The sequence below is a fragment of the Podarcis pityusensis genome (genome assembly GCF_964106645.2).
Source record: "Podarcis pityusensis genome assembly, chromosome: 7".
Classification (NCBI taxonomy): Eukaryota; Metazoa; Chordata; class Lepidosauria; order Squamata; family Lacertidae; genus Podarcis; species Podarcis pityusensis.
This window is the reverse complement of record NC_138031.1, coordinates 33559532-33584826: the sequence shown is the minus strand read 5'-3', so window position 1 is coordinate 33584826 and position 25295 is coordinate 33559532. Positions and strand designations below refer to the sequence as shown.

Here is a 25295-nt window from a genome sequence, read left to right as displayed (position 1 = left end):
GCTCCAACATATATAAAAACATAATAAAACATTAAACATTAAACAAAACCTCTCTAAACAGGATTGCCTTAAGACAGCTTGGGGGTCAGATAACTCCATACCCTCCCAACATTTCTCTAATGAAAATAGGGACATGCTAAGGAAAAGCTGGACATCCTGGGATCAAATCAGAAACCAGGACGGCTTCTCTAAATCAGGGATGTCCCTGGAAAATAGGGACACTTGGAGGGTCTGCAAACATAGCCTCTCACTTTAACCTCTTAATGAGTTCCAATGTTCCAATGTCACAGCACTGGTATTTGATACAATAGGAATTTAATACTTCAATCACACAATAATATCTTTTGTTCCATTCTAGATGCAGTTGAATGAAGTACCTGAAACGTATAGGAAAATCTTTAACGCTGGATATTTTCCAAAGCTGCTTAAACACTCTTTCATCTGTCTCAGTATGGAGTCTAAGCTTTAAAACTTGTGTATCTGGCATGATTTTGAGCTCTAAAATTGTCTCTGGTCAGGCTTTTCTTTAACTATACGAGTAATGCTCAAAACATGCTGGCAAAAAAGAGACTATTCAACATGACACACAGCCTTAATTCTTAGACTGTGGCTTTCCATTGCATGCTTGTGGTATTCTTTCTAAAGAGTACAAGGACATGGAATTTGTAAGCCTCCAGCTTCCTGGTGCTAATCCTCCTGAGCACATGGTTTTTAAATCCAGATGACAAACTGATTAGTGATACCTTTATAAAAATGTAAGTTTTATTTGAAATAATGCCTTAACATTGTGTTAACAAGACTTCTTTTTTAAAAGCTCATTGTGCAGCCTAGTAATCTACTGTGAATGACTGTGCTAGGATGGGATCCAACTTACCAAAGCAGTGACACAAATGTGGCACCATGAGTTGACCCAAAGCACTCTAGCTGTCCAATGCTGTGAGTCGGTGCTGCTTTGTAGCTATTGAAAACACACATAAACGTAATAGGCCGTATATGTTGCCTTAGTCAGTGGTCCCCTCTTATATAATACTTAGACTTACTGGTTCACCACGACTGAGAATTCATTACAAATAAGCTTCATGTAAGGTAAGGTAAAGGTAAAGTGACCCCTGACCATTAGGTCCAGTCGTGACTGACTCTGGGGTTGCAGCGCTCATCTCGCTTTATTGGCCGAGGGAGCCGGCGTACAGCTTCCAGGTCATGTGGCCAGCATGACTAAGCCGCTTCTGGCGAACCAGAGCAGCGCACGGAAATGCCATTTACCTTCCCACCGGAGCGGTACCTATTTATCTACTTGCACTTTGACATGCTTTTGAACTGCTAGGTGGGCAGGAGCAGGGACCGAGCAACGGGAGCTCACCCCATCGCGGGGATTCAAACCGCCAACCTTCTGATCGGCAAGTCCTAGGCTCTGTGGTTTAATCCACAGAGCCACCCGCGTCCCTAAGCTTCATGTAGCTGTTACATATAATACCGGTAGGTACATTCTTTATATCCTTGTATGTTACTTTGGAATTTATGTAGCTATCATACTACAAAGTGTCTATGTTTATATGATTTTGAACTATGCACAGCTTATGAAGCCCCTTCAGGCAAAACAGGGGAATATCCAGGAATCCTTGTCTTGTCTGCCTGTGCCAGCATCCATCAGTGCCAGTTTCTTTTGTCTGCCAACCCAATCATCTTTATTGGACACTTAGAAGATTATTTCATGCCACTCTTCTAAGGAATACGTCAGACAGAAAAATACAAGAGAGTTGAAGAAATTAGAAAAGAATGTACTACGGCACTGACTATATAGGACTTGTATTTTGTACATACTGGACTTGGTGGTCAACCGAAAAGTTACATTTTTATTATATTATGTCACGAGGTTCATTGTGACATTATGAGAAGTGGTATCTCATTTCTGAGAAGTAGTTCTAAATAACTTTGCAATTGTTACTATACGGCTTGTTACGTTTACATGTGTTTTCAATTGGATTTGCGTAATATAGGCATTCTGGTGGGTTATGGCTTTGTAGCTATTGCCAACTGCAGCATAGCACCATGGCATTCATTGTAAAGGCATTTTGGTCCACATGGAAATAAAAACTATTATTATTAATATTATTATTTCTTAATCCCCCTTCCTCTAACCTTTGCTGAGTTGCATTCACTACTGGGTTTGCGCCACATGTGCCTCTAACCTGTTTCATAGTTTGAACTCCTCAGTGTACCAAGAACTTGCACCAGATCAGAGAGCAGGGGTAGATGAGCCCTCCTCATCTTGACATACCACAACAAGACTAAGGCATCAACAGGCGTGCCAGCCAAATCATTGGAAGCTCCCCAAGAGCAATCAGTAATACCTCCTGGGCTGGACCATATTAATAGGTCCCCCATCCCAGATTTAAAAAATCCCCTCTTTAAAAAATTCCTTCCTCAAAATCATAGAATCATAGAGTTGGAAGAGACCACAAGGGCCATCGAGTCCACACACTCTTTCCACTCCCCTACATATTTTATGTTTGACCTCATGGAGGTATTTCTTCCATTTGCCTGTTCTTTACATCACTCAGCCATAAGGCCTCTCTCATGAGTTGCTATGCAGAAAAAACATATGACTTATTGGATTGGTTGAAATTCAGCCCTACTAGAAAGGCTCCCAGTCCATCTGTTGTTAGGAGGCCTATCCCGTAGAGCCACTGTAGCACATATGGGAGGACTACTTCAAGAACAGGTCCATGTGGTAGCCTTAAACTATGAGAATCCTACATGACAATTTATTACCCTTTACTATTTTGGTCACAACCATTACCTATTACACCTAAACCAGAAGAGATGGAGTATATAAGCATACCTGTCTTCTGTTCAATTTCCAAAAACTGTCATAAATGACCAATCCCTGGTTGTAGGCATAAACCATTAATTTGATGTATGCATGCTTCTTATGAGAATGCTGTATTTGCTTCTTTGAATTTCATGGTGCTGTGTACTGAAAATATTTTATGGGCTAAAATAAAATATTTATCTCATTTTGAGACACCTGAGCCAAATCACATCACTTTTAATTTCCTGTTCTATACACACATACCTCTATCCTGGTCAAACTGCCCTGACATGAGCAAAGTATTTGCTCTGAATCAGTGTGACATTTATACTTAACGCTTGCAGCTAACAAAAATATACAGATGGTTGGAATATGCAGATCATGCCTGGACTGGATGCTAAAAAGTTGGGACCAGAGCCATGCAGAGCTGGTGGGATTTGGAAGGTAACAAAGAGGTAGCACTGTGTATACAAGGGAACGATCAAGAAAACAATGAGGGGATATTCAAGCTCAGTGGTGAGGGGGGGTTAGAAAAATAGGTTAAAGATCATGCCTTTGGATCTTAAGGGAACTACTTACACCTAGACACTTTGTGTAAGCACAGATACGTTTTGTGTGGGTATATCTCACTGTATAGGCATCAGCAAAAGAAAACACCTGCAAGCGTCCTGTGAGGTCATCAGTCAATTTTTGCAAGGACAGGGAATGGAGAATTCTAGCATAAGGGGAGAGGGTGATAAAAGGGGGGGGGGGAAGAAGGTAAGCGAATGTGAACACCTGACACAATTAGGTCCACTTGTGTCAACTGAAGGTGCAGCTTCAAAGAAGAACTCACTGGACAACAGAGAGCAGGATGATCTGCCTGTTCCACTGATGAAGTCTTGCCTTGGGCTGATGTCATGCTATCTCCTGTTGTGGTTGAAACCTTGTGGGCATTTGTTTTGAATTGGTGTATGTAGTCTTGTAGGCATTTGCATTGCTTTCTGATTTGTCTGGGGTTCCGTTTCTGATTACTTGGTACGTATAACATCGGCTAAACTCTCAAACCAACCTGTCAGTGCTTACATTGTCATTTTGTTTCGTATATTCCCAATACGGATCCAGCAATGATCTTTATTCTTTTTAAACAAACATAAGTGAAGCTAGCTTTTTAAAATGAGCAAAAAACCGTGTGTGTGTGTGTGTGGCCTTTCAAAATGAACTACTACCAACCCTCCTCCCCACAATTTGGGTTATATACTCTGCTATCAGTACAGAAAGTTACTACCTGCTTTGAGCATCTGCACTGACTGTTTCCAGGATCAGTTCAAAATGCCGTCTTTTTCATTTAAAGTCCTAAATGACTTGGGTCCTGATTATCTCAGGGAACACCTTCTCTCATGAGTCCTGCCGCCCACCACTTAAGTTCTTTTGCTGAGGCCCTGATCAAATCTCCTACTCTAAGGAGACTAGCTTACCCCTCGACAGGCCCTTTTCTATATGGATATTGTGCAACTCTGCCAAGAGACTCACAGCAAATGCTTGGGTTGGCCTTTGTAACTCCAAGGGAAGTTGAAATAAAATAATTTTGAAGCACACAATTCTTTTGGGGACTGAATTATGAGAAGGTATTTTTTCTTTGTTAATATTGTAACCTAAATTTCAGCCAGGGAACTCAAGAGCAGCATATTTTTCCTTACAAGAACCCATGAGGTAGGTTATGCCGATAGTGTGGAGCTTAACTTCAAAAATAAGTGGATGTTTGAACTTGAATTTTCTTTCCTACATCCAGGTGCAAATCTCTGGCAACTGTAAGCAGTAGTCTGAGCAAATATGTATTAAGGGATGGGAGAAATCAAATACATCCAAGATAAAACTCTTTAATATGTCACAAATCAATTTTATTAATTTAAACACAAAATGAAGGAAGGAAAATTTCTGTACACAGTTGTGGACACAACACACTTTTTGTACAATAAGGCCCAGACAAACTTTTTTTAGTCAGCATGTTGACTACAAAAAATTGAAACAAAGGGGGGAAAGTTCATATCTATTTTGCTTAAAGCAAAAAAGGGGGGAAAACTAATTACAGCCCCTGTCATTAAAAGATTTGTGTATATGTGCTAAACTTTACAGACTGTGAGTAGTCCCTGAATTGGATTGCTCTTGGTACATAAAGTTATTGAAGGCTGGGGGGGGGGGGCATATTTAAAATCAAACAATGTGAAACAATCCATAACATAATTATAAAGTGTAGCAGCAGTATGCATCTTCCACAAAAATAGGGTGTTTACCTCACAGTTACTATGTTTGCTTGTAGCTGGCTTAAAAGCTGGTTTATGTTGCAAAAAACAACAAGAACTTTAAGAAAGGACTAAAATAACTGCTGCTGAAGTCTAACAAAGACACCAATGAAAAAAAAGTACCAAGGTTTAGGCAAAAAAAAAAAAAAAAAAAAAAAAAGGGTGGGGGAGCCATATAAACCACATGCAGCTGTATCAAAGGCCTTCCCTTAACCACATTTACAAGATTAGGGGCAGGTTGCAGGATCAGGTACTCCCTTCTCCCAACCCTCTGATCTGCAAATCTGACATTTCCACCTTAATAGAATCCTGTGCATGTACTCAAAAATAAATCCCACTGGGTTCAATTGGGCTTACTCCCTGGTAAGAGTGTAGGATTGCAGCCCAGTAAACCCAACTGAGGAAACTGGTTACCCCTAACCATAATGACATTGATGTTAATGTATTCCTTTACCCCAGTTATCAGCAGGAGGGAGGAATTCTCTCTGGGGAGGGAAGAGGATGTTAACGATGGTTAAGAGAATCACACTGATAATATTTAAAGAAAGTGACTAGATTGTTCATGATCTTCATATGTCACAGAAGATGGGAACAGTTCAAATGTAATAGAAGCTAGTTACAAACAGTCTTAACAAAATTGGCAATGACTATTTTTACTATGCCCATTGCCGGCAATGGACCAATAGAAAAATCTGGTTCCTGGTTAAAATTAAGGATGCACCAGACATTTGCCAGTTTCTAATTTCATACTGTGGGCCTAAAGGTAAAAGAATTGTGTGCCAAAATTCTCACACTCAAAGTTTGAAGGTTTTACAAAATCAGTGTTTGTTTATTTTTGAGCTGCATAATAATTTCAATACTTACTGTAAGCCACATTTTTTTGGGGGGGGGGTACTCTCACAATAAAGGTAGGGGAGGCTGGGGGCATGAACTGTTTCAACAGCTAATGCAAACCAACACTCACAGCCATGCTTTGCCCCATCCACCTGATATTTTACTAGGTTATCACAGTGTTACATCAGTTTGCTTGACAGCTGCTCATTGTGAAACTAGAACTGTCATTACATTCTGCCCGTTTTTCAACAGATCTGTGTGAGGTTTAAAGAATTTTAAATATTCAAGCAAAAAAAATATTACTTTTTTGAGAAGAAAGGGACCGAGATGGCAATAAGTTTCTGATGAGCCATAGTTAATTTAGTATGTACTCACTAGATCTCAGAAAGACCTCTCCCTTTGCACTTGAAAATAAAGTGGTTGCATTCAGTTTTAGTTTTTCAGTGCATGAACACTTTGCTCCGATTTTTCAAAAAGTCAAGATATGTTACATGACATACTTTTAAAAAACCCAGTTCTCTACCTTTTTTTTGGGGGGGGGGGAATCAACAGATAAATTATTTACTTACCACACATTCAGTGTTTAGCAGTAAAGCTAAATTAAAGCCAATTAAACGAAAGAGATCACTTCAATATACCATTTATACTCAGGTATAATACCTGAGCAAAAAATGACATCAGTTGAAAGTACACATGTGTATTTAAATTGCTGCTTCTTTTGGCAAAACACACTGAAACAGAGCCAGATCAAGCCTTCATCAAACATAGGTATTTTGTCAAGAAAACTGGCAATTTAAACACGTAAACCATTCTAACCTGATGTGAGGCCCATATATTTTGCACTTATAGGCAAGTACAAAATGTAAACAAGAAGCCCATGATGGGCATGGTGCAAGTAGGGGAGGTATGTTTAGATATAATAGATTTGCCAATGAAAAAACCAGAAGAAAGAACAGAAAGAATAAAAAGTGATTCCTTATTGACACTTGACATCCATGCTTTTGGTCTTGACAAATTGATCTAAAAAAAAATCAATTATCTACATATTTATACACAATACTTTCATAAGGCACAGCACAATAGTTTGTGCATACACTGCCTCATATTTCACCAAAAAGCCATTACTACCTTTCAATAGTATTTGCCTAAACAATATGTAAAACGTCATCCATTCATTACAAATTTACACCAAAACATTCTTCCTGTACACGATTGTCTCAGTGATGTACCTATTTGCTTAAATTAGACATACTTTAAACTACTTTGCAATGTGCTAAAATTCAAAATCAATTTGTTATCAGAAGGCAAACACTCATTACAGCCTTTCATTTATCATACATTTCCACATTTAGGTGATGGTGCCAAAACAGAGTCTGTTCATAAATAAGTAAAGATTTACAGAGTACCCTGGGTCTGAGAAACTAAAAGAGGGAGAGAGAAAGAGAGGGGTGGGGGTGGGGGTGGGGGAAAGTAAACCTTTTCAAGAAATGTATGCATGGGATTCTTAAAAAGAAAAGAAAAAGCTCGGTCTTTTGTTGTGCAATCAAGTTTGTTGTATTTAAGAAGGTGTATGTGCGCCACAATGAAGATTCTAGAAACCACAAAGCACTTCCCAGTCTCTTCACAGGTACCAACGTTTCAATGTGGTGAATGTGATAAGGACACACTGTTAAACATTCTCATCATGGCTTGTTTTCATTAGATTCACAGTACTAGAATCAACAGCTGTTTCTGAAGACGAGAGACATGCTCCTCCATTTACTGCTAGGGCAAAGGTTGAGACCAGTTGCAGCTGTACATCAACATGATGAAATCACAAATTTCTGTAGCCCAGCAATGACACAAGTTGCAGGCACACTGTCCATGGGCGCAAGGGAAGTTCTGGGGTTACAAAGTGCTACTATAAGTACTCCAGTTCCAAGGCATGATGAAGGGCCATAAGGTCAGAGTGACTTGTGATCCTCCAGAATGGCATGGCATGCTGTGAAAAATCAAAACACAATGTAAGGACGCAAAGCTATATGTTATTTTGCGAGTACAGCTGTGCTTGGCCCATTTCGTATTGGAAAGCAGGCAGATGAAAATGCGAGAATGGCTGCAAAAATGTATCTATTCAACATTAAAAATACTTCATAAGATTCAGAAGCAAAACATTAGGATGTTTACAGAGGCAGAATATATTGAAACAGACCATATAAAGCGAATGCAAAAAACCACAGTGCTTAGCTGCCCCTTCTTTTTTTCTACACAGTGTTTACTACAAATGCAGACCCAAATTCTCTATTAAGAATTCTAGCTGTTGAGTTAGAAGTCTACAGCTGGAGCCAGGTGCCCCCTGTGGCCAGAAGGTAAGAGCTGTAGTACAAGACAAGACATAGGGCCAAAGTTGGCAGCATCAGCACCTCCACACAGGTAGCCTCTTTCTGCCAATACCTAAGGAAAGAATGGGATGACTTAACAGTGTGGTGAGAAATGTACTTATGAGATCATATTGGGAAGAAGTGTGATAAAATATTCCTCGGTTTCAAAGACATACTAAGCTGCATTATGTATTCCTGCTCCATACTAATGTTCTCTGAGACTAATTTGATAGCTGGCAGTGGCTTTGTGGTCAGACATCATAGTTTTTTCTCTGAAAGAATGCAACAAACATTGGGTAGATTAAATCAGGGCTGTTGATGGTTACTTGGCAAAGGAAACTAAGTTTACTGGGTTGTATCCAATGGTGTCCCACCACAAATGGAAGATTTTTTAATTCAGTAGAATGAGGAGGAAGCTATTTTTGCTGATTCACCCCCTCACTGCAGTCATTTGCATCACCTGCCAAATTGTTCATAAGGTCCTCCAAGGGAACCAAAGGGGACCATGATGGGGCTACATGGGAGGAGGGAATGAATATGCAAAAGTCACATTCCTTCCTTCCTTCCCTCCCTGTTCCACTCAGAAATTCTACACTGGATTAAAGAGGTTTTTGTCAACAGAGACACACAACCTAGCTTGTTTTGGTGCACCTACATATGATATGGTGTTTAAAGACCTACAGAAGGGGAGCTTCACAAAACACATCATATTAATAGCCAACATAGTGCCGTCCAGATGTTTTCAGGCTCCAACTCCCATCATCCCTGACCACTGGCTTTGCTGGCTGGAGATGTTGGGATTTGGACCCCAGCAACTTCTGGTGGCCCCCATGTTGGCTATCCTGGTATAAAGCAACATAAAAAAGTAATAGCAGGAATCCAAACAGCACTGCAAAAGCATGAAGTCCTGTGACTCAAGGGTGTGGTGCGTTAGTGGCACAATGCCAGTTTTCATTTCAAATTGCACTCCTTTGCATCATGCTGGAATTACATTTCAGAGGGTTCTCCTAACCACCAAGAGCAGATTTTCAGAGGTTAAGATAGGTATGCAGTAGAAAGGTGGACTGGAAAGACCCCACTGTTCATATGGAAATCCATAAGCTGTCATTGAAACCCAGGTTAAAGGCTGCATTCCTAACCATGTCTACTTAGAAGTAAGTCCTATGAAATTCAATAGTGCTTACTCCCTGTTAAGTGTGGTTATGACTTCAGAGGTTTCCTAAGTATGTAATTCTTCCTGTTTCATAATTAATATTTCTTTAGCACAGCAATCCTTTAAAATCTGTACTAAAATACATAGCTGAACAGCCTCATTAAAGAAGCAAATCTGAACTGCTTTTTCTTAGAAGGAAAGAAAGAAAGCTAGTTTCTTAAACTGGAAACCTACGGATAGAGAAAATCTTTTCTTTGTCCACAAGACACATATCCCAAAATGATACAGTATTTGGTGACAACACATTTAATAGTGTATTGTTTGCTGCCAAAACATGCTTGTTTAAAACTTTCTGGCAGGTGAATTAAACAGGTTATTAAAGCAAAGAATCAAAATGTATCACTGTGTTGCCCAAATCATTTTCTGGCTAACCTTCTCCCAGTGATTCGTATTATACTAGCATTGTTCATGTTGACATTGTAACAAATTTCCCAAATGAAATATCTTAAAGATGAATGTTTACATTTCATTCTACTAGCTAAATAAAAGGAAAATTTGAATCTGGACTTACAAGTGTGTTTGCAAGACACCTGAATAAACCAAAGATATGAACAACTGGGGTGGGGGAAGGGAAATACACAATATCATTCACGAGGGGTGAAAATGTAATTGTGAAACCATACTACCCTAAAGCTATAAAAGCAGGACTTTTGATGTCAGTGAAATATTTTATACAAATAATAAGAAAAGATAGCCATAACCTTTCAGAGAGAAAACATTCAAGCTATCCCATGGGAAAATATTTGACATTTAAAATGTAAAGGAAGTGAAGTATGTTTTGGATTCTATTATTTTAGATGTGCACAGTTCATTTTAGAGTATGCAACAAATAGCTGAATCCTTTTTTTAAATCTTAAGCTGCTATAATATGAGAGCCTGGCTTGCATGCCACATTGCGGCAAACCATGACTTAAGTGCAAACGTGTGTGCTCCTGGAGAGAAAGCTGTGGCAACTTTGCTTCTCCATGGTCATTTTGCTGCTGTGTTGCACCAAGCAAAACCCTGGCTTGGCTTAGTGTGTCATCCACACCTAAGTTTATGGGCTAGCTTTCTCCAGACTAGCCACAATCTGTAAACCAAGAATGAATCTTCATTACAGCATGTAGTTAGAGCTAAATCACAAGCCTGTGTTTGGATGACACACTAAGCAAGGTTATGGCATGGCTCAGCAGGGTTTAGCAGCAAAGCAATTGGGGAGGGGTGAAGCAGGCTTAATCTTATTGCATGTTCATGCTAAGGCATGGTTTGGCTTGTGAGCAAGACCAGAGAAAGAGGCAATCTATATGGCATAAATGGGGCAAACCCTGATTTTATCTACTAGCCATTCCTGCAGCTCTTGTATTAATAGTAGGAAGTCGGAGTCTGTCTAAGAGAAATACGGAGATTTCTGGCAAAGAAAGGAATGGACTGGTTAGGGCTGTGTTTTCCTCCTCCCAACGCCTTTTTGCTGTCCTTTGGCTCACCCAGGGCTTGGGCTCAAGCTACTCCACTTAGGAACCTAGGTTGTGGTCAGAAAGGGAAAGATGAAGCAGCCCAGCATAAGCCCTGAGTGACAGCAGAAGGGGGGAAATTGCCCAAGTTAATCCACTTCATTCTCCAGCCATATTTGTCAGTACTCCAAGGCTGGCTCCTGTTTAAGAGTCTAAGGACAAAACAAGGCTTTGCTGGGTACATCTAGTCAACAACTGCAGCTAGCCAGATGCCTCTGGGAAGTTTGAAATCAGGGCATGAAGGTAACAGCTGTTGCAGTATCTTCTGTCCCACCTGCCTGGCATTGAGAGACACAGCATGCTTGGACAGCATCCATTTAGCTATCATGTCAATCCACAGCTATGATTTTTGTCTAGCTGATTTAGAAGCTGCCTTATGGTCTAGCTACACATTGCACAGAAACACATGTAACAAAACTGTGATATCAAGAAGGGGTGGTTTTTCAGCAGAGAAGCAGCAGTGGGGTGCATTTGAGTTTGGGTGCTTTACCCCTGTCTCTCATCTGCCACTTTGTTAATGTAGAAAGCACAGTCTGTGCTGATTTCAAACCAGCGCATGTCGGTACCTTGTGTAGGAACATTAGCTGAATTCATTACAGTGTTGCTTTCAGAAAACAAATGTAAAATCAACATATTCTAGTGTGGAAAAAGTGGTCTCAGCTGTGCCCCAACACATCTCTGTTTCAAGTCCTAAGCAAAAACTCGGAGCTAACCAACAGACAACAATGTAACAACAGCCACAGAACGTGGCATAAACTTACTGATTCACTGATTGTTAGCAGTTTACACAGTGATCCTCTTTTCTTACTGTTCTACATAGAACAAAGCTCAATACTTTTTGCACACTTTGCTATTTGAAAAGTAAACATGCTCCAAGTTGTCCCATATACCCCCTGTGGCAATTACTAATTTTATATTACTGCAAACTCATAAAAAGAATCTGAGCCCAAATGTATTTGAATCTGTTTGCAAATGAAGAAGCTGAAGACTGTAATTTGGGAATGGTTAGGTTAAAAACCAAATATTCCAGTAAACATCTACTGCTAGGTTCTATACGTAATTTTAATAGCATTTATGTATAGGGATTTCCTAGCACAACAACCTCTCTCCTAGGAGGCAAATACAAAGACAGTGAACTCTATGCATCGTATCCCAAACTCCTCATAATCCCACCTGCATCAGCTGTTCTATGAACTAGTCCAGATATGCTTCTCCCATTTTATATTACTGCTTAGTCTGAATATTTTAATTGTATTATAAAATGAGTCTGCAGGAAATAACAGCTTATGGAAAGGTGACAATGCCATGACTTATTCACTTCAAGTGAAATATAAGAGTGTGTTGCATCCTGAGTGAAACATATTTCTTTTAATCAATCAAAAGGGATGCCTTAAAAATGGTGCATTTGAAAGGATGCACATTCTCTTTTTCTGACAGGTTTGGTTTAAGATTGCAAAAAAACAGGCTCTCTGTTATGTACATCTAGTTTTTTCAACACACTACAACATGTATAATAATTTTTGTTATACATGGTAATATATGAAAAAAAATCAGTTCCTCAAGCAACTGATTTTATAGTTTTGTCCACCTAAAAGTTGCCTGGTCCAGCCCATATTTTACCAGCTTCCTTGCAAAAATACTTTGTCAAAAGCCTTACTGAAATCAAGACACACTACGCCCACAGCATTCCCCCGATAGATGTACACATCCTTTACATATAATGCTCCTCCTCCACCCTTCCCATTTGTTCTATTCCTATGAACAGGTTATACCTCTCAATTTCTACATTCCAGTCATGAGCCTTATCTCACCCTGTTTCAGTAACACATATCAGTAATGCCTATTATTTACCATCCCGTATTACCTCAAATTTGTATTGCTTGTTTCCCATGCTCTGTGCATTAGTACAGAGACAACTGAAACCACAAGTCATTCCCCCTAGCAGCTTCCTTCTGGTAGTTTTCTGCCCTTTAGCTTGTTTCTGTAGAACCACATCAGTTTCCAGTCCATCAGTGCTGCTATTATCCCTAGTGCCAGTTGTTCCCCTGTAGTCTGTAATATCTGTAAGTTTTTAGATGGTTAACTGTTTTCTGACACCATCTTAATAAACTGCACAGGCAAGCCACTGTCATCAGAAACAAATCTGGAATAGAATATTTGATTGGTTGGCCAGGCAGCAACTCACACAGGGAAAATGTGTTTTCTGGTGTTACACATTAAACTCTCTAAATAATTTTTTTAAAAAAAATGTACAATGGCATTTGTCAGTCTTATATACTGACAATTTTGAATGCTTGAGAATAACTGTGTGTCATACCATCACCATTTTTCCAGTTCACTTACTCCCTCACAAAGGAATATCTAAAGGTGCACTGAGTGTTTTCAGCATCAAATCTGAGCTGGCATTAGGCAATGGATGAGACATAGCCAGCGAAGGAACTAGACATAGCGAGTGGAGGAGGAGCTGGCTTTTGGGAGATAGCTGCTTCGCTTACTTGACTGACAGCTGGTGGTTGGGATGGGAAACTGGTTTGACCACTTGAACCAAGGAACAACTGGGACTGTGTGAAATTAGTTTGCATTGTATGGAAAAGCAGCTCACTTCAAAAGTCAATTTCTCTTTTTTATTTTAGTTTCGGCTATTTAACTATTCAGACTGAAAGCTCGGTCTATGTTAGAAAGGAAGCATGAAGTTCTTTGGTTATATAACTGCAGTGGTGTGCCATAGATGTGTTAAAAAGGGTGCAGCACTGGCTCCAGCTCGCCTCTCCCTGCAACTCTGTGCCAGCTTAGGTCAACAAAACAGAGAAAGTGCATTTGCTGTGGTGGGCAGAGAGCCAGCACAGTTTGTTCTCTCCCCAAAAGAACAGGAAAAATTGGAGGAAAATCTCCCTGCTGGCAGATATGGGAGCAACAGAACCACAGGGTGTCCTTTATTATTCTGGGCTTGGGGCAAAGCCACAATTGAGACCTTTAAGTTAAAGGCATATAAATATAGCCACAGGGAGCTTGAAAAGTAGTATTTTTGAGGTGAGATAAGAATCTGAATGGTTGTAGACACAGGAAGATGTTTTTCTTAGGCACAAATACATATAGTTACAAAATTCCTTGTTAATATAATCCCATTGAATTCACTGTTGCTTTGCCAGGAGAAAATCTAGATGCTTCCTTCTGTCCTAAACTGGAAATTCCTTCCGGCAACAAAGAACACATGAAAGGAATGCCTCCGGAGGATGTTTTGTACTATCTGTCCATTCCACAAATGTAAAAGTTTTGTGAAGGAAACTTCCAGAAACTGCTTATTTAGATTAGGCACTGATATAAGTGCACAGTTCTTTTGGCAAAGGACTTTTTAATCACCAGCACATGGAATTCAGTGCTATTCATAAAAAATAAGGGTGGGGGACCTTTGGCCCTCTGGATGCTACTGAACTACAACTCCCATTGTCCCTAACAATTTGCCGTGCTGGCTTATACTGGTGTGAGTCAGAGTCTATCAACATTTGGAAAACCAAAGCTTCCCCACCCCTGATACAGAATATAAAAATGAATCAAAATGTAGATATTTCTCTTACTTTTGGATATTAGTTTAAAAATGTAATTCATTTAGGCAAGAAGGCTTAATAAATGTAAGTCATTTATATGGCCCAAATGCACATGGTGTTCAGATAACACTCCTTTCTCTGACATTTTCTTATCTGTTAATCTTCAAGATTTATTTGATCTTTCACACAATGTAAAAGGCACTACTGGAAATCCAGAGGAATCTAAGCACTCATTTCCATGTTAATTGCTTCCATGATAAAAACAGATTGCAATTCTGCTAACCCAGAAAATCATGAGAGTTTTGTACAGTAATTTCCCCATGATTTTCATGGATCACACTACCACTGCTCATGTGATGAAATTTAGGGCGATATTCCAGAATACAGTTCTTACCCAGTTTTCATGGGTGAACTGAAGCTCACATGCTAAAAAAGGGTGGCAAAATGTCTATAACATCAGCTGTTGTGTCACATCATGCCCATTGGTATGAATAAAATTTGGGGTGACATGGCGGTATATCAACCTAAAAACCACAGTTCCGTATAACACAGGAAAACTAATACAATAATCCTTAGTCCAGCTCTGGGCTCAAGGCATGAAATCCAGAGTTACAGCCACCCCAACAGATGGCTGCCCAGTCTCTACATGATTACCTCCAGCAGCAAAGATCGTGTATTAATGAGATGCTTAGAACCTGCAATTCAAAGGAACATTGCTGTAGAAATGTAAACCTTGACTTATTACCTTCTTTGATCCTTGTTCTTCTTCCACACCATCTCCTATAACAACATATACTACTTTTCTTCCAAATCTTTGAATTATGCGCTCAAAACAGCTTTCTTTTCCTAAAAACAAAAAAGCATAAACCACCAGAGATGGTGTAACCAAAACCATGTTGCATTTTACTTTAAGAAACCAACTAGTGTAGCTAAAAACATTTTATATTATATCAATAACCCTATCCTGGCATTAGCTTATTTATTTTTTTGCATGAATGGTCACTGAAAATACCACAAGGCTCTGATGTAGCCTACACTTCGACTTATTTCCCTTCCCTGGCTTCTTACTTTTCTGGTATTTTAAGCCAATGCTGGTCAAATCCACCAATTCACCATGGATATTCACTAAGGTCCCTATTTCTCACGTTGCCAATTTCTTCCAGGGAAGGGACTCAGTGGCATGGCAAGGCTGCTATTTCTGCATACACTATCAAAGTTACTGGTGTGCACCCATGTAAATATTCGGCATTATTGAATAAAAAAAACCCAGAGCTCATGGTTTTGAGAAGAGAACTTGTGTATGTATGTGAATATGAAATGGCTAGTATAGGTGCAACAGGGGCAAAATGAAGTGAAATGAAACAGTCAGGAGAGCATGAGAATCTTATTCTGAGGGTCATGGGTTCGAGCCCCACTTTGGGCAAAAGATCCTTACATTGCAGGGTGTTGAACTAGATGACTCTCATGGTCCCTTCCAACTCTTCAGTTCTATGACTCTATGAATGGAATAAGGAAGGGTAATTGCACACATAGCTTTGAAGATATTTAGTTGGAACCAGAGTGCTCCTTCATCAAACAGAACGGCTCCTTCTATTCACAGAAAGTACTGAGATCTAGTGAAGGCTATCTCTGAAGGAAGGGATGTGAAGGCAGTTTTTGCCAATTCCCACTGGACCCTCCGTGCCACCTCTCATGCTGATCTAGAGGAACTCCCAACCTTACGAAACAGTTTTTCAGGAGACACATGACACTACATGGGAAGGAGAACTTGGTGATAAATCACCTCACCCCCTTCCTTCAGCAGGAGCATCGTGTGAGCAGAACTCATTCATAGGAACTCTGGATCCAAGCTTATGTTTCTAGGTACAGACTGAGCAGTGACTGGATATAAGTGCATCTCTGTCAACATAACTTTCTTCACAGGATTGTTGTAGAGATAGTTCAGTGGCAGAGCATCTGTTTTGCATGCAGAAGGTTCCAGGTTCAATCTCTGGCACCTCCAGGTAAGGCTCAGGTAATGTCCCCTGTCTGAAACCCCTGCCAGTGCCTGCCAGTCAGTGTAGACAATATTAAGCTCTTAGATAGACCAATAGACTCAGCATAAGGTGGCTTCCTGCGTTCCTAAAATCAGAACGGTGAAGAACTTTGTACACAAAAAACACACTATAAAAATGAATAATATTTTAAGGACATCGCCCAGAATGATGATATCTCTGTCTATACACAATGGTTAGTATCAAAAGAACTACATGATATTTCAGAATTATGTTCCTTTAATAGTAGCTCCCAAAGCCACAGGGGAAAGCTCCATTTTTAAAAGAGGATTCACAGGGCAGTTTCTGGTATGGCAAATCAGCTTTCAAAGGGGGAGGGGGAAATCAACAATCTCAGTGGGTGTAAACAAGTTCTTGGGCACACCTAAGGTAGCTCTTTGGATCCTGGCCTATATATAAAAATAGCTCATGGGAAGCATTTCCGGAGTCTCCTTTTGACTTAGTATTTTAGTGGAGTAATGTACAGTTAAATAAACAAGTAGAATGTGGAATTGTTTATAAGGATCTCCTTAAGCATTGAACTATGAGCAGAGATAGATTAGAAGCACACATCACAAAATGAGTGGCAGATGCAATAATAGGACAGACTAAATGAGATTTTCAAAATTAACTTAATCAATGTTTCTTGTTATTAAGACTTAGTTTAATAATTACAGCCCCAGGAAATTCTGAAAGATGCACAAGTCTGTTGCATGTGTAAACAAAGCATGTGTTTCTGTATTAGTAAAGAGACACTTCTATCTCAATCATTGTGCCATCTCATTTGAAATTATAGCTTCAAGCAAATAGGCTTTGTTTGTTGTAAAAATAACTCACCTATTTTAGTTGCACTGTAAATATTTTCTATTGGAAATACTACACCTAAGCCATATAGCAAGACTTTTGCAAGAGCTGGAATAAGCTGAGTAGTCGTCACTAGAATATTCACACAATTTGTCCTAGAAGAAAGGGAAAGTATCTTTCATAAACCAAACAAAGACTGCCATTTTACAAGCATATTACTATCCTCGTTTAAAACCGGGAAAGGGAAAGGTAGGAGAGACAGACTGAACCATAGTTAGAAAACGTCCACAGGAAGAGGAACAGCATTTCTATAGTACACCTGTTGTTGTTGAAGCTGTTGCTCTTCTGATGAAGCATGTCAGCGCTGGGACGCTGCACTGGCATAGCAGCATAGACAGGTGCTGCTATATTAACAAGACTAAGGGCACAATCCTACACTGAAAATCTGCTGGCTAAAGGATTCAGTGGAAGCTGTTCTATGCCAGCAGAAATCCAGATCCTCCTCCACCGTATGTACCACCTCCACCTGCAGGACATTTCCACTGGCAAAGATATGCCAAGGAATGGTTTGTGAAATCACACTTATATAGAGTCAGAGCTGCAATTTTGTTGTCTTCTAGCCTGGGGCAAGCAGTAATTGTTCCCAATTTAGCAGCCAAATAACAAACTGCCCCTTTTACCCCTATCTACCTGCCTGCTCTCTCCCTTGCTGCAGACACTCCTGCTATGCCACGAGTGGGGAATCTTTGGCCTAAATGTTGCTGAACTATGTCTTCCATCAACTTCAACCTACACGGCCAATAGCAGGGGTCAGCAACCTTTTCCAGCCGTGGGCCAGTCCACCATCCCTCAGACCATGTGGTGGGCCGGACTATATTTTGAAAAAAATATATGATCAAATTCCTATCCCCCACAAATAACCCAGAGATGCATTTTATATAAAAGCACACATTCTACTCATGTAAAAACACCAGACAGGCCCCACAAATAACCCAGAGATGAATCTTAAATAAAAGGGCACATTCTACTCATGTAAAAATACGCCGATTCCTGGACCGTCCGCATTGGGCCGCATCCGGCCCACGGGTCTTAGGTTGCCTACCCCTGGCCAATAGTCAAGAGTGATGGGAGTTGTAGTCCAAACACTTCCAGAAAGCCAAAGGTTCCCCATCCCTCTGCTGCACTACAATCACATCCCTACTGCAGAACAAATACTATGTTGTTGAAAGGCAAAAGTGAAACTCTTAATATGCACTTTTAGGGCAACATCACTATACAAATATAGAAACCCACCAGATCATTCCAATTTAATTTTCATATTCCAGGGAGCTACAATTGGGATTAAAAGATCAGCTTCCTGCTAATTACAAGCACAAGCTTTATGGGGGGGGGGGGGAATGTATATTAGTGGTAAAGATACATAGTGTCATTAGCGGAAATGCCCTAATTTATATTTCATGTTACTATGTGTTGCTGCCCCAGCTTGAACCCACTTACCTAGAGTGAATTAGTGTGAGTGCTTTTAGTGCAAGTGTTAACCAAGAATCTGTAAGAGCTTCAATTTCTGCTCTAAGCTGCAACCATGCTTCTCTCTTTGCTGGACCCAGAAGACCTGCAGGGAGGAAAGGAGCAAGCACTGTAGTGTTTGCATTTCAGCTAAGATCACTTACCACATCTTACAGATCTATAAAGTGTGCAGCTCTAAGTAGCTGAGTAAACACAGCCATGTTGAAAACGGCTCAGAAAGCAAGGAGACTATTAAGCAGCATGCAGTATGACGGGCACTTGCCTCCAACATTATTTTTGTAGGTGTTGTAGATTTCTTTTACTCGTCTGTATCGAAAGGCCAGTTTTCTCATCCAGTCCACTCCTCCACGCACACCCGTTGCTAAGCATAAATTAGCGCTGGTAGCTGCTGCAGGGAAGCCATCTGTTCCGAAGTTATAGGTGCTGATTTAGTTGCAAGAAATTAAAAAAAACAAAACACAATAATCAGACTATTCCAGACCGAGAACAACTGAACATTACATGGGCAATTTAGCTGAGTTGCAAAAAAATCCAAAGGAACAACTGTACTAAAATTATTATTATTTATTTCAGTATTTCCTTTTCTGTCGCCTTCTTATATAAATCAGTATGGATTTACCTTAAGTCCTGGCCATTGTCATCTGATGAAACATCATCAATATGAACTTGGTCACATTCCTACAATGAAAGAAGGTTGCCACTATGTTTACTTTTATTTGACAATTACAATACAAAAAAATATTTGTGCCAGAGGATTTTTTAAAAAAAACAAGCAAACCTGCAAAACCAACAAATTAATTTACTTTTTATGTTGCTGTAATGTAACAAGCATGCTCTATTTTTAGATGTTATTCTTCAGTGGAATTGGTGGAAAATATTTGCATATTTAAAAAGGAGGGTAGTTGAAACAATTACCATGTTTAGTTCTGTACATGTTCTTATAGCCTTTCAGGTACCTTCAGACTTCAATCTACTCAAAGCTGTTTCAGGCAATGTATGTGCATAACTAAAACCAGACATTTTGGTAAATGTAACATATTAGAAAAATTAAACCTGATGCTAACCACCAATGAAATTATGACCTCTGATTGCTGTTGAGCCACACACCAACACAGCCTGAGGCCAATGTTTCAGAATACTGCAGACCAAAAAAAAATCTGTTACTTGTTTTCCATTCACTTGAGAATTGTGAGCTTCTTTCTCCTGGCTACCCAATCTCTTCTTAAAACATGGAATTAGCAAATCCAGAGTGCTGCAGGAACACTTTTAAAATCTACAAAGTAACTCTTTCCTTCCTTGAAACCTCTGCACACAAATTAAGCCCCATATCTTTATATGTAGGTTTATCTGCCTGAAAATTGCCACATGAGTGCATTCCATTTGCTTCAATATTGGGCAGGAAAACATCAGTTGCTATGTAACATTTGGAACTTGATGAGTAAATAAAACACCTTCCAAAATAGCACTTTTCATTTGAATCTAAGCTCTGTTTCTCAGATATTTAAACAATTGTCTGTGACCTCTCTTAAAGAAGTGAAGGCGAATAGCAAAGTTGGTCCATTTTTAAAAAGAACTAATACACTGGAGCCACGTATTTTTGTGTTGCTGGTTCCCTCTGAACAAATTTCTCTCTCTCTCTCTGGACTTGGGAGGGAGGGAGGGGAGATAGAAGTGGAAAGAAATTCAAAACAGCTGTTCCCTAACAGAATTAAAATCATGACCCTTAACCCCTGTTCTAAAACATCTATTTTCCAGCCAACCCTCTCCCAGCAAGCAGTGAGCTCCAAGGAGGAAAAGACTTTGACCTCATAACCTTCTTCTCCTCTCCTGAGGTCAACAACCTCAGATAAGAAAAAAGGGGGGGGGAGTCTATGTGGCCTCACATGATGGCTATGAGTCTGAGTCTTTTGAACACAGATTGCCTTTTGAGAATATAGCACAGAACAGTGGAACACAGCACTGGCACCAATGTGTGTGTGTGTTAGGGGGGAGGATGCAGAGAAGCTGGAAGCATTAAATATTACTGTTCAATGCAAGTTTGCTGGAAGTTTAAAATGCATACTGCCAGCAGCACAGTTAGGTTTACACTACAGTAAAATAATGGTTGAAAAAAGATTAATTGAATGGCAAACATTTTTCATATATAAGTTGTTTTTACAACTCTCTGAATTTATCCTTATTAACATTAAAACTGTCTTACCAAATTTATTCTAAATATGAAAATCAGGAGCAATGCATAAAGGGAAGCACAGAAAATCCATTGCTAATGGCAAATTATAGAGATACATGCCATCACCACTGTGCTGAACCAAGATTTTATTTGATGCAGGCAGTTGCAGCAGCAATAAAATTAATGTGCACCAGTCCGAGGAGAATCAATTAACATATGTTTTAATAACTTTACCTGTGTGCACACCTACATATGTATGTGCATGCATATACACACATACATGTATGGAGTTTGGTTACTCATTATTTTTACATACATGTTTGCAAGCAGAATAGTTCTTCATGGCATCAAAGCAAAATAACGGCACGGAAACAGAAAGGACAATAATGCAATATGATTTATATAAACTCTGGGAAAGCTGAAGGAAAGGCAAGAGTTAACAAGAGCAGAACTGCTCCCATCTGTTTCACAGTTTTTAGCTGCCTAGTGAAAAGGAATAATAGTATACCTACAAAGGGGTTAAGAGAGTCTGGAACATAAGGAAAATATTGGGTTAGAGCCAAAGTTGCTTCCCTTCACTTAGAACCCACAGCTCTTCCAAGACCCAAAATTGGAGGGAGCAGATTTTTGGGTGTGATGGGGGCTCCAGGGGGAGTCAGGATCTGAGTGTGACATGTTCTGTTAGTTGCCATTCTCTTCTCTACTCCACTAACCAACCATCACAGCTAGCTAAGAGAATTAATAAATATATGACTACCTAGGCATAATAGGATTATTATTATTACAATTTTACCTTGGAAGTCGAACGGAATGTGTTCTGGAAGTCTGTTACTTCCAAAATGTTCAAAAACCAAAGCACAACTTCTGATTGGCTGCAGGAAGCTCCTGCAGCCAATCGGAAGCTGCGGAAGCCCCGTCGGATGTTCGGGTTCCAAAGAATGTTTGCAAACTGGAACACTGACTTCTGGGTTTGTGGTGTTTGGGAGCCAAAACGTCCAAGTACCAAGGCATTCAGAATCCAATTATTAACTATTACTATTACTATTATTCAAACTCTGAAGTACAATCAGAATCCTTAAATTATATAGGCTTACAAACTGAAACAAGGTAGTCATAATGAATCCCTTTTCAATCACTGGAATGAATTACTATTGGCTTGCTTATGACAGCCTATGAATTTTTTTTTGCTGGGACTGATCTTCTAGGTCCTCTTGCAACACTATAGCCTCTGAACAATCACATAAAGATAAAATGCATTTTCTAAAGTGTGGCAATAATCCACACAACTAGGCAGTAACATCTCCCAACATTTGCCACTTTTGGAAAGTGAGACTTTTTAAAATTAAAAAAATATATATTTGATACTTTTTCAGGCGTTGAGTAGGAAAAAGACAAGTGGGACAGATTATAAGTGGAACATTCTGGATAGGAGAGCGGGAAGAATATCGATGGTGAAAAAGGAACTGTAGGAAAATCAATTCAGAACAAAAACAGTCAGAAAAGATGGAGAGAGGTAACACCAAGAAAGGAATGAAAGAGAAGTGGAGAAAATGAAAAGAGGCACCATGACCAGCTCAGTGGATGAAGGGGGAGAAAGGTAAACAAAAGATAAAAGGCTGACTGGTTCTATTTTAAATGGTACTGCAAAGATATAAAATCTAGAGGTAAATCCCAGGTTTTCGAAAGAGAAAAATTCTTTAACTGCTGGGAGAGATGGGAAAAAATTAAACAGCAAATTCAGCTGATAGAATCCAATTACCCTCTAATTCTTAATGAATCTATTGTGTCTATTCTCTAAACATCCTGTGTTTGTTTTTGCCTTTTGGGGATTTTTGATCTAAGGAGGAAGCATTCAAAGCATTGTTCAGTGTAGGTTAGGTATAATTAAGTGTCAACAGGTTTACAAGACTTAACTTCTGAAAGCTTTAATTTGCTGAATTGGGACAATTGGGATTTGAGTCAAATGAACTTCAGTGGAATGACTGACAGCCTGTCAATCTCTTCTCTTCATTGCTACACTTCTAAAAATTCTGATATACTGACAACCTCAAAGGCTCACAGAAAATAAACAAGGAAGAACTGCAATGGATAACTAATGAGGTTTAAAGATATGTATCCTGCATAGATATATGCAAATAATACATGTGCTTTATTTATAATTGTAACAGGTCACAACATTGTAATAATGTAAAAAAAAAAAAAAGCATTTAGTTCTAAATACAAACATTTAAATCTCTATGAAATTTCCACAAGAAATACAATTGTCTCTGATTTGTATGTGCAACTTACATGTCTTCCAATCTATGCAATTTTTTTTGAAGATTCTTTATCTATGAACTGATTTTAAGTAGAATAGTTGAACAATGCTTACAGTAGTTTTTAATTTCTTATTAACTATGCTGTTTTAAATGTACAGTTTATATTGAGTTCCCTTAGTAATGTTCTCTTTTGAAATGTTGAAGATTTTTTTGTTAACTTGCTTTAAATGTGCATTCTGTTGTTGACCTCCTTTGTAATGTTGTATTTTGAAATTTTTCAGGTAATTAACAGGAAGCTAAAATACTATGTTGCTTTGAATGTATACTTTATATCTTACTTCCTTCTGTGGTGTTTTATTCTGAATTGTTTTATTTGATGTTTTAATGTAAGTTGTAAATTACTTTGAGATTTTTCCCCCTTAAAAATATAAAGTGGTATCAAAATGAAATGAATAGTAACAACAACAACAACAAAAACAATATATACCACAAATGATTTAGCTTTTTAACTAGAACAAGAAAATAAGACAACAGAAGTTGTATTTTAAATCCATCAATTGTATCTATTTATGGATGTTGCCTTGAACACGTTTTAGTTGAAATGGTAAAATATGTTTTACACACGTCTATCTATCATCTATCTATCTATCATCTGTCTATCTATCTACCTATCTATGGACTCAGACCAGGACCTTAGCATGTAATAATGAAAAGAACAGTTGCCTCTGGTAATATGCAAAATATCTTTCCTCCATTACAGACTAAACATAAAGCCCTACCACATTAATAAACCATTTTTTCACATGCTCACATGATTCACACAACTCATTGAATAACATTTCATTGGACAGATCAGACAATTACATTTCCCAACTCTTGCTTTCAACCAATCGAAATAAACACTTTCAGGCTGGTGGCAAGTTGGTAGCTGGACATGAGTCTGTACGCAAACATTAAACTGAGGCCATTTTTGCCTATAATTACATTATTTTGGTTCTTTTTGTCATTTTTCAAGGTGCACAAGTGACATGATAACATAAAATACATTTTATTATTCAGTATAGTGCAGTAAAATCAAAGGGAAGAAACCTGTAACAATGGCTCTTAACTTTGCCAAAAGCATGTCAGCTGCAATGATGTAATGGCTCCACTTTTATACTTCAAAAATTAAAAAAGTAAAATCAAGTCATTCGTACCCTCAACGAGCAGTTGAGGGCTTTGGACATGTTTGCACATAATGAAAAGGGACAATATGAATAACTTTATAAATATATCCTCTGAGAATGTGAAAGCATTACAGGCCAGAGTTCCAAACCTGCTGATTACAGCTAAAATACACTTCCATGTTTGCTTAATCTTCCTAATTTACCGTGAGAAAACTAACACCATGCTGTCAACTAATTGTTTCAGTGATTTGCTTTACAAAGTAAAATGAGCTGAGATAAAAAGAAAAAAACAAAACTCCTTCAGAGCTAGCTCTTTTCCTTTTGCCTTTACATCAGGGTGTCCTTTGAGACTGGCTGGATGTTGGCCAACTCACAGGAAATGATCAGTGGATTCTCTGTTCCCCTTGTATCTGTCATTATGCAATTATCCCCACTGCTTCACTTTTTTCCCTACTGAACGAACAGTAGAGAAAATTGGCCCAAATATGTGTGAGAACAAGCCGTTGAAGGTTCAAACCTATATTTGTATGTGCGTGCATTTATTTTGTTGAAAAGAAAAATACAGCATGTTTGTTCCAACAATATTCTTCTCTTTACTTGCCTCTTCATATGCTGTAATTTATTAGACCAAAGAAAGCACAAACTTCAAGAAACTTGTGCACCTTGACATTCCTAACTGAAACAACACTTAAGCATGTGCTTAAACATTTATCCTTTCTCCTCCTCTTCCTCTCCGGCCCTCTCTGTTTTTTATTTCACTACTGTCAACCTTTAGATGGTGAACCCCTCAGGACAGGTATA

At 39.0% G+C, this 25295-nt stretch overlaps 1 protein-coding gene across 11 annotated transcripts in view; it reads right to left on the bottom strand.

Annotated features, from left to right (window-relative positions):
- Positions 1-5080: 5080 nt before the first annotated feature.
- Positions 5081-25295, bottom strand: part of EYA1 (EYA transcriptional coactivator and phosphatase 1) — an 81617-nt gene continuing 61402 nt past the window's right edge. For all 11 annotated transcript variants that reach the window (XM_081013416.1, XM_081013409.1, XM_081013407.1 and 8 more), the window contains 6 exons: positions 19520-19578; positions 19163-19323; positions 18871-18985; positions 17407-17528; positions 15282-15382; positions 5081-7909 (listed from right to left, as the gene is read on the bottom strand). In XM_081013416.1, the coding sequence (XP_080869542.1) occupies positions 7829-7909; positions 15282-15382; positions 17407-17528; positions 18871-18985; positions 19163-19323; positions 19520-19578 (639 nt within the window). In that variant the 3' untranslated portion in view covers positions 5081-7828. The remainder of the gene's footprint in view (positions 7910-15281; positions 15383-17406; positions 17529-18870; positions 18986-19162; positions 19324-19519; positions 19579-25295) is intronic.